General features: G+C 42.5%; 1 protein-coding gene across 9 annotated transcripts in view; it reads left to right on the top strand.

Moving 5' to 3' along the window:
* dab1b (DAB adaptor protein 1b) overlaps nucleotides 1-16,917 on the top strand; it is a 155,478-nt gene that overhangs the window by 105,427 nt on the left and 33,134 nt on the right. For 8 of the 9 annotated variants that reach the window (XM_049597284.1, XM_049597289.1, XM_049597287.1 and 5 more), the window contains one exon: nucleotides 5,628-6,247. In XM_049597284.1, the coding sequence (XP_049453241.1) occupies nucleotides 6,178-6,247 (70 nt within the window). In that variant the 5' untranslated portion in view covers nucleotides 5,628-6,177. The remainder of the gene's footprint in view (nucleotides 1-5,627; nucleotides 6,248-16,917) is intronic. The other variant, XM_049597283.1, reaches the window with a different exon arrangement.

Here is a 16,917-nt window from a genome sequence, read left to right as displayed (position 1 = left end):
GCCGAATCCAGAGTTATTTTCTTAATGTTATTAATGTGAGCGAAGACCAAGGTGTTGGGAGATGAGGATACAGAGAAATGCTAGTGTGCTTGCCCAATAGAGTGCTGCAGGGATTACGTTTTTTGTCGGCTGACCCAAGAGTTTGCATCACCTTGGTTCTAAAAAGCAAACGGATTTTCCCATTGAACTTCGGATTATTGCAGAAAGTTTATGATATTGCAAGTTTTGTTCAGCAAGATAATCTCCACAAATGAACACCAATATCATGATTTATGAAGAGAAAAAAATAAAGTGGTAGTAAAGCTAATGGTAAGGTTATAAACAAACTAAACCGTGGTCACATGGCTTCAAAGTCACCACAAGGCTGTAAAGCCATGTTTTGCATAGTGACAGTCTGTGGTCCCATTTAGCCACTTGTTAGCAATCACCTTTTTTTAAGACACATAGAAGCTTCAAAGCTCAGGAGTGGGGTATTTACTGACATATTTTATGTCGAAGAACAAAATGTGAATCTCTCTAAAGCTGGTGTTAACCACAGACCTTATTTCAGACGTCTAACCAAAAAGTCATGCAAGAAATCCATTGACCAGAAGTGCAAAATTGCTTACTCATTTCCTGCAGCACTGTATGAAGCCATGGATGCAGTAGATGAGTATAATTTATATGCAGAACTTTTTTGGCTTCATGCATCACTGAGCAATTTTCATAGGAATGAACAGGACCCCGCCTCCAACTCTGTATCCAGTTCTCTTTATACATCCATGAGTAAACAGTATACCTGCTTAACATCAGCATGTTAGCATTGTCACCATGGTGACTTTGCCATGTTCTTGTTAGCATTTAGTTCACAGCACCACTGTGCCTAAGTGGCACAAAACACGTTTGTTTTTTACTGAGAAAAAGCAGCAATTCCAGCAGGAATTGTGCACCAGAACCCAGTACTTTAAGCCAAAACATGATTTTTACCTAACTATAAACAAGTGGGTTTTGTGCCTACATCTAACCATACTTTAACCACAGCATTGTTGCCACATTAAGTTTCAATATATCCGCTACATAATAATGTGTAAATGTTACTCATCAGTGGTTTGCAGAAACATACATTGCCAACATTTCTTCTGGCAGTCGGGTTGTCTAAAAAGAAATTAACCTTATATTTGATTGAACGGTTATCAGCCACTTGGAAGGCCACAGAAGACGATCTTATTGTCGATTGTTAGGCTGTGATAAGAGCTGATTCAGATTAATATAAAATGTCCAGCCTTGGAAAAATAAACACAACAGTACTGACTAAAGGCTTTATGTAAAGAGAGGATATAGCAGTAGCTGGCCGGCCTACGCTGCCATAGATGACACAAGGTAACACAGCGGGGCTATTCAGAGGAGCATTGCTCGACCAGGTTGTGACAGTTGTGTCCCACTCCATAAGCTGGGGGGCATTTTGTAACAAAGATGACCAGCGCGAGGTGCCAAAGCCGGTCTGTCGAACAAACGTTGCACCGGCCCCGGGCCATGCCAGCCTTGGCCAGGAAGCGATGGAGACGGTCTGGTGGATGGGGGGCGTCCCCGCTCCTCAGCAGCCGCACGCAAACTGGAGAGCACAGACTGCGCCTTCCATCGGGACCACAGTGAATGGAGGTGTAATTGGCCATATCCAGTGATAGATGGCTGTTCCACCTTTGTTACTCATCGGTGGCAGGATGCACGGAGGCTTGTCTCACAATATGAGGTTGATTGTGCAGTCTATTAAACACAGGTCTCAGGAGGAAATGTGACTTACAAGAATGCTGGAGCTTAAAAAAAAAAAAAATCTCAAGAATGATCAGATTTAAAAATCAGCAAGTGTTCAGTGATTGCCCATTATATTTCAGAGATGGTAAACATGACTGAAAATCTGATCAGCCTTAATGAATCATTCTCATCCACAGAGGCAACTGGGAAGATAGAACTCAATCTATTTGTTGTAAATTACAAGTCTTTGTCTCTCTGCAACATAAATCTAAATTACAGTTTTTATTTCATTGCAACCAAATTATCACGTCAAGCAGTATGTGCATTAATTACATAATTATGAAGCAGTGAAAGCAGTAACTACACTCTGTTATTTTTTATGTGACTGGTAGCGTTTTGATTGACCTGTACCTCAACTCACTAAAGGTTGTAGGCATCTTTCTGACAATCTTGATCAAAACAACGAAGAACGATTTGTTCCCCATCTTGAAAAAGATTCAGATCACATCTCATCCCACTACACTGACACTGCATGACAAGATATATGCACCTGCATGTTGCCCTGGGGGCCGAGTTCACCTTGTGAAGGTATACACTCAAGTCCTCTCCTGAAAAATCAATAGCTTGCATGATTGATATGCCTCATGTTAAGGAAGAGAGAGTTGCCATACATCAGGTTCTCACACTGCATGCCTGTTTTTGTTCAGTAATCCGGTTACGGGGCAAAGAGTCTGACGCAAGCAGGAAACAAACATCTCAAGAGATGATTTGTGAAACGCTGGCAGACGGAGACAAAGACGGCGGCGGCTTGATGGAAGGGAATAAAGAAAGGCAAGCAGAAATCAAATTGACTTCCCTCAAGGAAGTTTTCCTTTGCACTTGAGAAAGGTAGTACTAAAATGAACAAATTAATAAATAAAGGGTGGCTTTTGTCAAGGGCTTTTGACATCCCCTCGCAGTTGAGAGTAGCTGGAGAAACGAGTGATGCTCGTTAACTCTGACCCAAATCATAAGAGACACTGGGAGCTGTTAAAACACAGAGCAGATTGGGGAGTCTGGGTGACCTAGATAGCATTGGTTTTGACAAGCAGCCGTACATCACATTAAATCGCTCTTCCGTCTAATACAATGAGGCATATCTCCCTCGTTGGTAATGAAAATTACATTCTGATAAGGTTCTTTGTGACATGGAAAATACCTCTCCCGTCGCTGGCACTCCAAGGCTCTGTCTGAGACGTTCTTATGGGGAGATTGCCCCTTCGCCCAGACCTGGGTGACATTATCTGCCTCATAAGCACACATGAAGGGTGACACATGGTCTAGACAGTCATGCACAAGGAGAACCGGTGGTGATGAAGCAACCGCAATGACCTGTTGTTAAAGGAAATGAAATGTGTCTTAACATCATAGTTCATTTTGGAATAATGGGAGGGTTGAAGGACTTGTCTGCGGGATGAAAATGAGGCAGATAGCTGTAAAGAGGTTATTTCATACATCAATTTGTTTAATGCATACATACAGGACTGCACAAAACTATGCATCTCTACACTGAAAAAAAGGTTTATCTGGAAGGTTTCCATTACAGCAGTATCTAGTCTTGTAACCCCATTTGTGACCTTACATTCTGTAATATTCGTATCCCTCTTCAGGATAAATCCAACCATCCACCCCCCAAAAAACGGTTGTATAGGTTGTCTGTGCAAGCAGCCTATTACAACTCATATTAACATTTATTGTTTGGTGGCAACCACTAGTAGCCTTAGTAATTATGACAGGAGCAAAAGAGGAAGTCAGGTGATGTAGTATAAGGTTGTGGATACACATGCATGAAATCAACATTGGCGAATATTTGCCTCCTGTTCATTTCATGTGCAAAACAATGACAAAAATTGCTCCAGAATTTGCAAAGTAAATTTGCATGTTTGCATCGTGTGGAGTTAACTTCGGTGAACTTCGGCAGGCTATGGTTACAAGCCTGCGTTTGCTCATGTGTGACCATTGCCTTAAAGAGCTACAAAGTCAACATAGCACATAGCACTTTTTTCATACAATGGTGAAGGAATGACCCACCCTACTCTCCCTGTGATTGGCTACTACTTGTTGCCTTCGTTTGTTGGATAGGTTAGGTTTAGGCAAGAGGACGGAGACTGATAAGGGTTAGGGTAAGAATGTCAGAGCAAGCCAATCGAAGGTAGAGTAAGGCAGAAGAGGGCAGGATAAGATGCGATGCAATGCGATACGATAAGGTTTGATGGGGTTACGATACGATATACTTTATCGTCATGCCTCTTTTAAAAAACAATCAAACAAAAAAAAACAGAGGTGCCACCCTGACCTCCTCTATATACAGAGGAAGTCAGGGTGGGTGGATGAGTTGAACAGACGGGGGACTTTGACCCAGGAGACCGCTGTTTGTTAAGTTGAGTACGTTACTTACGTATGTTTTGTAAGTTACAAAACAAACATACTCATTTTAGCCTAAACCCTGACTGTTTTTCTTAGCCTAATAAAGTAGTTTTGGTGCCTAACCGCTATCTTTCATAACATTAGCCAAATATTTAAAACTATGCCTGTCACTGATTCTCTGCAACAGTCATATGTGACACTGTGGGAGTCATTGGCAAATTACCTATTCTGTTGATTAGATTGGACGTGTTTGGATAAATGGTACAATAGTAACATATAGATTTTTAGATGTTTTTTTTAGGTAAGTGGCTACCAGCCAGGTTTACAGGTCACAGTCTCTGAGATTTCTGACACCACCACAATACAGTGGAGGAGGGTTTCCATTTGGGGAACTCAAAACATTGAAAAATGACATCTGAAAAATTCAGCAGCAACATCTCTATCCACAGACTGTGTCCCAGTTACTCTGGATAATCCACAATCCTCACTGCGATAGGCCCTAAGAATAGCTTTCTTAGGAACTATTTATTGATAGAAAGTAGTTCCAGTGAAAACTGCTCACATCGAGGTCTGTGGATAATCCAGATTTAACAGGGGACACTGTTTATGGAGCATTGTCTCAATCTGGGCAAAAAATGCAGGTACGCGAAGTGAAAGGATGTGTTATTTGTAATTTGTGTGACCATTTAACAAGTCATCTTTCTGTCAGTTCCAGGAGGAGGCACAGTGTTGAAAAAATATGGAGCTTTGAAATAAAATGGTTTGTCTTACAAATATGTTTAAAATGACGCTCAGATCACACTCATTCTCACCACACAGTCTCACAATGTCAAACAATGTCAAACAGGATAATGTGTGCCCGGTGCTCGATGTGCAGCAGCTCTTTTCAGGCCGGGGTAAGCTGAAGGCCTCTTTCTCCAACAATGGCCCATCACCATGCCAACAGAAGCGGTGCCAGCCGCGGTGCCAGCTTGGCACGGCCCCCGTGTTAGCAGTGGATGATTCAAGGGCATTAAAGCACAATGTGGGGGGTTCCAGTTTATAGACGACTGTGCCAGGATTTCCACCACAGTTTGCTTTGAAACAGCCTGTCATTCATCGCTCTCTGCTACTTCCCCTCCTCTAGTGCCGTTGGCCAGAGCTGTGAGCATTAACAATCCATCTTCTGAAAATTTGCTTTTTATGCACAGAAGCACCGGTCATGCTTTAATGTACTGTGTTTACTCACAAGCTGTACATAAAGCAAGAGCGTCAAGTACGTTGCCACGGGTCTCCTTACAGGGTGGGCCCACGTTTTCCTCACACTCATTAAGGATTGATGATCCAGAAGAGATAATAACATCTTTGTTGATTTGTTAAATTGGTGCCTGCCATTTTGTGTTTGAAATTAATGTTGTAATGAGTGATCAAGGGCCATGTGTTTGTCATTTTTAATTCTTAAGCACCTCCATCTTAACATTAACTGTCATTCCTGTCTCTCCGCCTTGCAGTGCTCGGAGCAAGTGACTGTGATGGGCTGTCGGACTGCATCTGAAGTGCTCCACCAAAGTATAATATTCACTCCTGACCTACTCTGAAGAACAATATTTGATTCAATCGATGTTGCGGTGTCCCCCTGGAGGGAATTACTCCTGAGTAATAGGTGGACCCTCAGAAAAGAGCAACAGTGGACCATGTGATACTTGACCTTCAAGGAGAGAACTCAGGTACACTCCAGAAGATGTCAAATCTGATCTGAGGCTGCTCTCGAGAGGATCTCCTAGCTCGTAACTCAATCATCTTTTCATGTGTTGTTCGGCAGTGCTCGTATGCCATGGGCCAGCAGTGACAGAGCGTAGCTATCAATGCTGGATCTTCATTTATTGAGGAGTACCAGACATCTCATCATGGATTTGAATGAGATTTTCTCCATCAAAGAGCGACTGTAAGAAAGACTGGAGTGTGGGGGAATTGGACACTGGGAGTTGGGAGGATTAGCTAGTGTGCTGCTAACCCATGGTGGATCTGCTGTAAGCAGGACAAGGGACCCAGCAGTGGAGGATGTCAGCGGAGGCCGAGCTCCAGCCGGGTGTCAAAACCAGCCAGCGAAAGGAGTCCAGGAGGATCAAAGGTATGTAAGATGCTACTTGCCAAACAAATGTGTTAATTAAGGATGACAGTGGTTAACCGCTGAGGATATTGTTGACCAGTTAACCATGGTATTTTACGTGTTCATCTTTCTACTCTTCAGTTTACTGCAATACACACCACCAGGGTGTGGTGGAAGACAGACAGCTAGCTGCGTTGACAAGTGGAAACAAAGTGCCCACTGCCCTTTCCCCTGATCTCCACTGGTTAGCTATCCTTGGCCACTGTGCACCAGCTGGGTTAGGTGGGAGCTAGCTACTCATTTGGCCAATTCTGCTTGTAACACCATCCTGACCTAACAGCATTGCTGTGGAAACATTGTGCCCACCCCTCTGGTCCCCCCTCAGGTCACCCCTGTGAGTATGCAGCTCAGTTTTAAGCCACGAACCCCCTTTAGCATCACTCTGTCAGCACCGTTAACAGTGTCAGCATGGCTAGTGGTGCTATCATTGTAAACAATGCCAAGAGGGTTTTGCATCTCAAATGTAGCCGCTTACTCACTGGGTCTACTTTGGCGGGACCAGCGGTGGCCACGATGTTTCTGTAGCAACGTCATCCCGCGGTAATGGCGAATGAGCAGCACTGCTAGCTTGCTCCCACCTGACCCAGCTAGTGCACATTGCAGAGCAGCAAAGGCTAACATAAAAATGAAAAAAAAAAAAAAAAGGCATTTACATTTACATCATAAAACATTAAACTTTCACCACCTCTAAATGGATAGCTTTTTGAAATATGGTGCTAAAGTCATGGGTGTATTACGAAACTTGCAAACTTCTTCCCATGAAAGCTGCTCAGTGGAGCATGAAACCAAAAAAGCTCTTTTCCACGGTATGAAATTACCCGGGTGATTGACACTGCTTCCACATCACAGGGCCCATAGAGCAGGAGCACTAGCGTCTAACTTCCAGTTTAGCACTTCATTAACTTGAATGGGGATAAAATTATTTAATCTTGTGGCTCTTTTAGACTTTCCAAATGTTATCAAACCAAATGGATTAAATTTTGATAGTGGAATAAGTAATTTCACAGGGGTTTGGACCCCCCAAAAAATTTTCCACTGATATATTGACGTCTCTTTTCCCAATGTAAGTCAATGGGAAAAAGTCGTTTTGGGCACCATGGCATCATGTGAAGGACCCCGGAAATTGCAGTACCACTTTTTGGCCACTACGAAAATTGGCTCCAAAGCCTGGTACACTTCCTGGTGGCCTAGCTAGAGCTCAAATTGAGTCAATTAATCACCAGACTAATAATATTTTGGAGTTTTGTTCATTTTTTCTTAAAAATTAGCTGGTTAATTACTGATTAGTGGGCCTTGGGCTGTCAAAAGCAGAGTTAACCAAAACTGGCATGCCTGGAGTTGAAGCAACAATAGTATAATGAAGACTCATGTAAGAAAAAAGTCTGGTGCTGACGGCCCAGTACTCCCTGTAGAAAAGGGAGTCAGGACAGAATGGTAAACTGGCAGCTTTCTCATGTTTGGCAGACAGTAAACATAACTTTAAGTCATGTTTGGATGGAGCTAAATAAGGCTGGACTACATGGAGAGAAGCTTCACTCCGTCAAGTCCGCCGAGAGGCTCCCTGTCTCATCCCAGGGATCCAGATGTAGTAACAGCTATTCCATGTAGCCCCAGGGTTTGGTGGCGCCATGATTTAGGTGTCATGGACAGGGTAATTCACACCCTGTCGCTTTGATGAACAGCATAAGTGATGTAATAGGACGAGGCATTCTCCGAAACTTCACTGGGAGATTGAAATGGGATTGAATTGGCTGAGAGGAGGAAAGAAGAGGGGATTGAGAGGTAGAAAGAATGAGATCCACAGGGAGGGGGGAAGGATGTGAGCAAGAAGAGGATGCTGTAGCGTGTGCCCTCCCTCTCTCCATCTTTTTTTCCCCCTCATTTCTCCATCCATGAATAAAGCCACTCCAGCTAGTCCAGTAAATCTGGCTTCTGCGGGCTGGCTGTAACGAGGCCGCGGGGCCAGGTCCTCTGTGGCTGTTTCACTGGCCCTGTCGGCTTGCTCAGATAAATGGCCAGGCTGGAGGAGGGCCCATTGATTTGAGTTAAGTGGAGGGGGGAGAGCTATTACACACGTGGCCATGCGGCTCATTGGAGGGGGCTATCAGCACAGGCTATCAGCCTCATGTTAATCACATGTGCTGCAGGGACCATTGTCACAATCAGCAAAGATGCTATTTAGATCCATATAAATGGAAATGGGGCAACATAAATGCATGCAGAGTGTCAGGCAGCGTGGCTAGAGGTGTTTGTGCTCAGGCTGGGGCAGGTGAAGGACACTACAGGGGATCATGTTGATGACATGTGTTTAGACAAAGCACTGTTGATATTCATATAGGGGGAAGCAACAGAGGAGATTGGTGTGATTTAAAGGACAAGGTTGCAGCTACTGTATTTTTCATCTTGTCAACATTTTCCATGAAAATACCAAAACCCAATGTGTCTATCTGTATCTTAGTGATGGGCCATATGGATAGTACTCATTGCCGTCGTTGGTTGAGTTGGTCAGGTTTAGACATGAGTAGTGAGCTAGGTTAGGGTAGTAAGGCAGGTCATGCTTTTACCCAAGTAGGAAGTTCAGGTTTTGGGGTTTTTATAAGACAAGTGCAGTGCTTGTTTGAAATGTGCCTGTTCAGAACACGGCAATTGCTTGGTCTCCAGTACTGCTGCTTGCAGCTTTCTCAAGAAGAGCTCATCTAAACAACTTCTAACTCGACACTGCACTTCTTTGAGTCCTGAGCAATACATCTGCCATCACATAGTTGCATCCCCGAGCAATGAAAAACCTCGTTTCTACCGTGCAGTACGGTGCGGTTCAGTTTAGTTCAGTACTATTTTTTCTGTCTCCACTGTGAAAAGTTGTGGATGGTACCAATGGAACTGTTCTGTACTGTCCCCATTTTTGGTCCCCCCTCTGTTGGGGTACCTAGCACACAGATCCGGTACTAAAAGGTGGAGCTGTGAACACTGCAGTCTGTTCATTGGTCTATAGCAGACAATCCTTCTGCTCAGGGCCGAGCTGTGGCTGGTTTTGTAACCACTGTTCATGCCATGGCAAGTTTTACATTAGTAAACTATAACTATCAAAATGAAAGGATGTTTTGCTGCCTCTCAAAGCAGCTGTAGTCTGAGAAAATAAACTCAATTCATAGGGCCGACTGTCGGCAACTTTAAAGGTGGAACATTTACTTGTAATGTTACTCAATTCATGAGTTGACGACATGAATCCATCAACACACCTTGAATTTCAGTATGACAACTTTGACCATTAGTTTAGGTGGTGTTTTTGTCTCTTTTGGATGCCACAGACTTTTTGTAATGTGTCAGTCTTTAAACAGTTAAAAATATATGTATTCATTTCGACCGGATTATGTGAACTTTGTATATTCAAATCATCACTTCGAGAAAAAAAAGGATCACGGAGCATTGTTACTGCGCTTGCCTGAGAAGGACTAACTGCACAAACCCGCTATTTTTAAATATCCCATGAAGAGAGACTCTCACTGCAGCCTGTTTTATTTTGTTCTGAAATTGTTGGTGTGCAACAGTTGCAACTGCAGACATTCCTTCTATGAGAAATACAGCAAGTGCTGGAGGGAGCAGTGAGTGACAACAGCCCCGGCCACATTTAAGAGGACTGTTTGTGGTGAAAACACTAAACAGATCTAGGGTCTAGATACCATGTCTGAAGGGTTACTTTTAGTTCCAAAGGTACTATACCAAAAGGTGGAAACGGGGCTATAGAGTATACCAGTTATTTGGGTGGAAGAGCTCATGCAAGAACTTTATGAACTTTCATTCCTGGAAACAAAAGAAATCATTATGAAGGTTAGATCACTGACGTTAAATGTTTGAGTGTAACATCCCTGGTTTCTCTTTCTTCATCTGTTGTTGAAAGTACTGTAGCAAGCAATGGAAATCAAGCTGTGCTCAACATGCCATTCGGCAGTGCAACAGTTAATAGGTTGGTGCAGCGATAATGGTGTTTTGTTGGCCAGCCCAGAAGTTAGCAATGCCTTTTCTACTCTACAAAAAGCCTATGGGATTTTCCCATTGGATTTTGGATTATGGTAGAAAATAAGCCCTGTGACAAAGAAACATTATGATACTAATGCATTTTGTTCAGCAAGATCATCTTACAAATGAACATCACTTCATGATTTTTGAGGCATTAATGCAATCGCCAGAGGTAAAAAGCTAACGTTATGCTATTAACAAACTACACCACGGTTGCATGACCTGAACGTCGCCACCCAAACGAGTCTGTAAAGCTGTGTTTGTCACGATGTTGTTCTGTAGTCTCATTTAGCCACTTGTGAGCATCCTGCTTTTTGGGATACTTACTGAAGTGTTTTATGTCGAAGAACAAAACGAGAAAATCTCTTAGGCTTATGTTAAACACAAATCTTATTTCTAATCAAAAACCTATTAAAAAAACATTAACTTCAAGACGAGAGAACCAGAACTCATTTCTGGGTTTAAGGACTCATTCCTGCAACACTCTATAAGGAATCCCTCTTAATACTCTACACAGTGTGTACGTAATGCGCTACTAATACATAGACCACAAGAGCTCACACTTGACACTGCAGTTCCTTGAGGCCTAACAATATACCAGCCAAGTCGATCAGATAAATGATTTTCAAAAAAACTGAAAGATAGACTGAAAGACAGAGAGAGACTAAAAAGATTTGATAATAATAATTATTCTTCAATGCATGTGATGCTTATGTTTTGATTTTTGCTTCATAATTTAATAGAGAACGTTTTTTTGAGGAAAATAGAACATTTAGCGTGACACCACACACACTGTCTTGTGTTTTGTTTTAGGGATGTCATAGATTGTCATTCCTCTCAAAACCTCACAGCAGCAAACTCCGATTGCCACTGTAAAGCCAAAGCTCCCCTCTATCCATCAACAGAATTGCTTTACATGCGTGACTTTGCTCTATCTCCATAGCAACTGTTGCTCTCCCACTGTAATCTGTGCGCAAAAAAAAAGATTCATTTCAAAAAGAAAGACAAGGAATAGAGGACAGAGAGACATTGAGAAAGGAGGAGGAGAAGGACGAAGACGCAGCAAACAGACACAGAAAGAGACAGAGGGAGGCAGAAAAAAGATGAAATCACCAGTCAGCGCTCATACTGGATGTATGACATTGGAAAGATTGTAAGTGGCAGTACAAATAGTCACCATTTCACCCTATTCAAACACTATTTCCCACATTTGACCAAATCATTTTCTGGTACCAAATGTTCATCCCACTGCTGCACCATGAATTTGATAATAGCATCATGGAGCTCCCACCTAAAGAATGATCTCGGCCATCACCACCAGGCTCACATCAATAACTCTACAGTGACTCAATGGTCTGCATCGACGATGTGCACAATGCCCCTCATTAACTCTGTAACTGCTTTAACGATCAGTCATTAAACCGAGCCCTCAATCTGCTCTGTGATGCCAAAGTTGGGTGGAGGAATTTTGACATCAGTGGACGAGGGCGCACGTGCTGCTGTTAATGTTTGTAAGTGTGTGTCTGTGTGTTTGCTGAGGCTTATGAAAGTTATTTGGTGCACATGGGGGAGGCAGATGGCGAGGACAGATTTGCCTTCCTCAGACATCCATTCTCTTTACTGCTGCTTAAAGTCATCAGCCCCCTGTGCTGATAGGACTTACCTAGTGTTTTCATTTCATGAGACGTAAAATGTCTTGTGCAGAGACGCACAAAATAATGGTTAACATTGTACATCGTTTGTAGGTGAACTTGAGGCTCAGTTGGCAATAGTATAAACTCTCATTATAGGATAATGCATGGCGTGTGTGGCCATCTAGTAGATAGGGACATTGACAGGAAGAGACAGGCGGACACAGAAACACACTCAGAAAAGTTCAAAGGTTAAGCTGCCTCGATGCCCAGAACCCCAACAAAAAGTTTCTTGTTGCCAAGTCCTTATATCTGGAGGGGCACTTCTGACTCTCCATCTGTTGCCATCTGTCCCTTCACTGTCCCCATTCTAGTGTGGCAAGGAGGAGGATGCAACACTGTGATCAGAGACAAGCCCTGAAACAGTATGGAGCAGGGCGAACAGTAATTGTTCTCTCCATGGTCCTGGTGCAGGGCCTGTGTGTCAGGTGGGTGATTGTAGCGTTTGATTTGAAGCCCTCTGATGTCCTGGCTGTTAAATCTCAGCTCCTTTTTTTTTTTTTTTTTTCCTTGAAGATTTGGCTTTTTTATGGCGTTTAAGTCTTTATTAGGTCGTTGAAAAATGAGGGCAACAGGGGCGTCGGTGGCTTAGTGGTAGAGCAGGCGCCCCATGTACAAGGCTGTTGCCGCAGCGGCCCGGGTTCGACTCCAGCCTATGGCCCTTTGCTGCATGTCACTCCCTCTCTCTCTCCCCCTTTTCCCTGTTGTGTTTACATGCATGTTTACAGAAGAACATTTTAGCCAACATGAAGCCAACACATTGCCACTTCCAACTCGTCAGATACTGATGCTTGGTCACTGGCCTTACACGTCAAAATATGACGCTGTAGGTACCCCTCGACTGCCAGATTTGGACGCCCAGAGACAGTGTGTCAATTTACACTTCTTACATGCATTGTGTCTTTTCAAAATAAACCATGAATGATTTCACAAGAAATGTAGTTTCCACTCGTGAAATGCATGCAGTCTCTTTTCAAAATAAACTTGGAACTTAGGTAAAAAAAAAAAAAATTCTAAATGTATTTAGAGTACAAAAGTATGTGGTTAGGTTTAGAAAAAAACATCAGTTTTATAGTAGGTTTGTAACAACATACTTTAACTTTTTGGGATATACGTCATAGGCTACACATATTAGCACACTATGTTGTTATTAAAATTAAAATCGATTAACCTTTGGTTTGACAGTGGACACAAACAGCAGGCTCCTGGGTGAAAGTCTAGAGTTTGTTTGACCTATCCTTCTCCCCTCCAGCCCACCCTATGCAGACTTTCTCACTCTTCACCGGTTCTGGCCTCTTTGCATTGGCTTCCTGTCCGCTGCAGGATTGATTTTAAGATTTTGATGTTTGTTTTTAAGATATTGAATGGTCTGGCCCCCCAGTACTTAGTTGAACTCATCCATGTTCACACACCAGCTAGAGCACTGAGGTCATCAAATGAGTTGCTTCTAGATGTCCCGATATCTAGGCTCAAAACTAAAGGCGACCGAGCCTTCGCGGTGGCTGCCCCAAAATTGTGGAACAGCTTACCACTGTATATTAGATCTGCCCAGACTCTTGAGATATTTAAGTCATTGCTGAAGACCCATCTTTTCTCGTTAGCATTTGACGCATGTTGAGCCGAACATTGCCGATGTATGGACTGTTTTTATTGAATTTTGTGCCTATTGTGCACTTTATTTTGTTTTCTATTGTTACTCTTAATATTTCTATGTACTGTGTGCTCTAATACTGTATTTTTCTATTTCTATAGTTGTATTTTAATACTTTAGTGCTTTTTAGATTGTACAGCACTTTGGCAAACCTCGGTCGTTTTAAATGTGCTATATACATAAATTTGACCTTGACCTTGACCCTTTATACCATGGCAGTTGGTCAGTGCACTAAAATGCCTACACCTGGCATCTCATACTGCTGCTGAAGGGTGCCTTGGTATCTGATGCTAAGGGTCACAGACCAAGCCTTGGTTTTTGACAAGTTGGGAGTGAGACCTGATTGATGAAGCCTCTTTCAAGAGTCCGAAAAAGATAAAACCAAACTTGAAGACAACACAGCATAGTTAACGGGTGGCCTACAGCTGCTCTTTTGGAGTGCAAGTGGCACAACCTGATAGTCATTAGCTTGCCAACCTCTGGCAACAACCAAGAAGTCTGTTGTTTGTAGTTTTACCTTCCAACAACTTCATCCTTTATAAATCCACTAGCAAACCTCCCAACTCCCAGGTCGTCCACCCCCAAGAGCTGATTGCAGCGCACTGGCGAGATTAAAGGGATAAATGCAGCATTCCCGGAGCTTCTCTAAGCTTGTCTATTAATTGCATCAGGCTTCACTTGGTTTTGGTTTTGCTAGCCAAATTTTGTATTAAGTTTAAAACTGAGTAATATCGGGCTACTCCTATATATGTACTCGTATATATTAAGAGGTGTTTATTACTTTATTGCTTTTTATTATTTTAAGTCCATTGCCTGAATATTCTTAGGAAGAGTTCAGTGCTCTTTGAACAGGTGTACTGGCATTATTATGCTATTGTGATTATATCTGTGGCATAAAATGGTGTCAAACTGACAATAATATTGTTATCGCAATTACTTCTGGGACAATATATTGTCATATAGGAAATATTGGGAGGCGAGAGATGAGACAAAGACTGGATTCTAACCCAGCATCTCAGACCACCAGGACTCCCAAATGGCAGGCATGTTGTCCTATGTGTAGGATACACTTAGACGCGGACTAACAGTAGACAATGCTTTAGGCAGCCCTGTGTCAGACAAATTATGAGCATCAGGCTTATGGGCCTGAAATATTGTGAGGACCATTCAACCTTGGGTAATTGTAAATCCAGAAAGCCAGAGGAATATGTGTCACCCCCCTTCACACACACACACACACACACACACGCACACACACCTTCTCCCGCTCTCTTCTCCTTTCTTACAGTGTGTAACAACATGAAACAGCATGCCCCGCAGCTCTTTAGTTTTCAAATACAGCACACTCGCTCGTCTTGATCTGAACCCTGAGCACGTAGCGTACGAGTTATGCCACTGTGTCAAGACTCTCATTCGGTATGCAAGGCCTACTTTTTTGAGGATCTGTGCATAAACCTCTAAATCTCTCCTGAAGTGTTATTAGGGGAAATGGCGCGTTGTATGTAAAGAAACAAATGGCACAGAACATCTGGTTAGAGCTCATCTGAGAGAGCCGCACTGAATTGGACCGATCGTGTTTAAAATGCAACTGGAGCAGCATGCATTTTACATTACATTAGTGTATGAGTCAGTAAAATCTGGATGGAATACATAATACTGTATGAATAGACTACAGTAGCTGTATGAGGGATGCTTTGAATAAGGTGCAGCAATAATTATCGTAGGAGTCAGCCCTCTCTTGCATCTGTCCTGCAGGGTTTAAGCAACAGCACATCCATAGCAACGTCTGCAGTCTTTTGAGTGAGTTTGTCATCAAAGTGGGTTAATTTCTCTACATGTGTGCACGTCAGACTTGTTAATGTTCAGAGGTACACGGCGGCTGTATATAAGACTCATTATCCTCTGGCTTAGAAACAGTTCTGAAATAGACCCAGATTTGACATTCACTTGCTTAGAGACTTTAATGACTTTAGCATCATCGAGCCCTCCCCCCCTTTAGAGAATTGTGCCCTCATGAATTAGTGAGAGGGTGTGCATAGCCAAGACAAGTGCTTGCATTCGAACATAGACTTTTGCACAAGCCACTTAATTTGCTCTTTTTTTTCCTAAATTTCTAATTTTAGTTTTTGATGTTTCCTTGTAAATTGCAGGGATGGAAGAAGAAATATCATTTGTGTTTGTGTATATTAGGGCTGCCCCCTAATAGTCAGCCAAACGTTAGTCAACCAGAAAGATTATAAGTCAGCAAGATTTCATTGGTCACTTAGTCGCAGAAAAAAACAAATCAAAACAAACAAAAAACATGGAACTCTATTAAGAGCCGCGCCTTGTCAAAATAAATCAAAACCCTAATTTGAAAGGACAGACACAGGAAGTGGCCACGCTCAGCAGTCGGACAGGAGTCACATTACAAACCAATCACAGCCGACAGATATCTTCCCCTTTTTCTGTAAATATTCAGTCTGATAAATACAGAAAAGTTGATCATGTTAGTGCAGGGCTACCCAGAGCTTTACATCTGTCCCACGGACAATAGGCCTACACACTTATAAACAGCACCTGGAAGAAGATCAGCTATGCATTCATGGCATGTGTGCGGCCCCTAATTTCCAGGCCTCTTACCTGCAGTTATTCCACAGGCTTGTTAATAATATGTCGGGCAGGAAATCCAAAGTGTGGGATCATTTTGAGAAGGTGAAGGATGAATCCAAGGTGATATGTAAACTCATCTTCATTGGTCGACTACAAACATGACGTATCATCTGAAACATGGAAGTAGCTACATGCCCATTAGCCACTTAGCACAATCATTACTGCTTTGCCGACAGCGTCATTAACAGGCGGCTCGCTCAGTGTGTGACGTGCACTTGTAGATAAAATATAGGCCTATATTAATGACAAACAATTTGAAGCATTGTAGTGGTCAAGGCATGAGAATACAAAATCATGAATAAGCCTTTTTAAGGGTAGCAAAAGACACAGCTGATTTTGTGTTGGTAGTATTTCTTAGGTAGAAGTAGTAGGTTTGTATGAGATTGTTGACATGTGGTTCAAAGTTTAGTTTAGAATAAAAAGTGATAAATTTCTTGCTGTAAATTCTATATTTGTTGCCAGTGGTCCAAAAAAATTGTAATTTTCTTGCTAGATGATCAGGGCCTAAGATTATTACTTCTGTTTCGTCTGAGTTTATCTGCAGAAAATTACAAGTCATCCATTTCTTGATGGCAAAGAGGCACTCATTAAACCATTAAAGCCCTCAGAGAGCTAACATT

The sequence above is a fragment of the Epinephelus fuscoguttatus genome, linkage group LG15 (genome assembly GCF_011397635.1).
Source record: "Epinephelus fuscoguttatus linkage group LG15, E.fuscoguttatus.final_Chr_v1".
Classification (NCBI taxonomy): Eukaryota; Metazoa; Chordata; class Actinopteri; order Perciformes; family Serranidae; genus Epinephelus; species Epinephelus fuscoguttatus.
The sequence above is the reverse complement of the archived record's forward strand: the minus strand, read 5'-3'. Positions and strand labels throughout refer to the sequence as shown.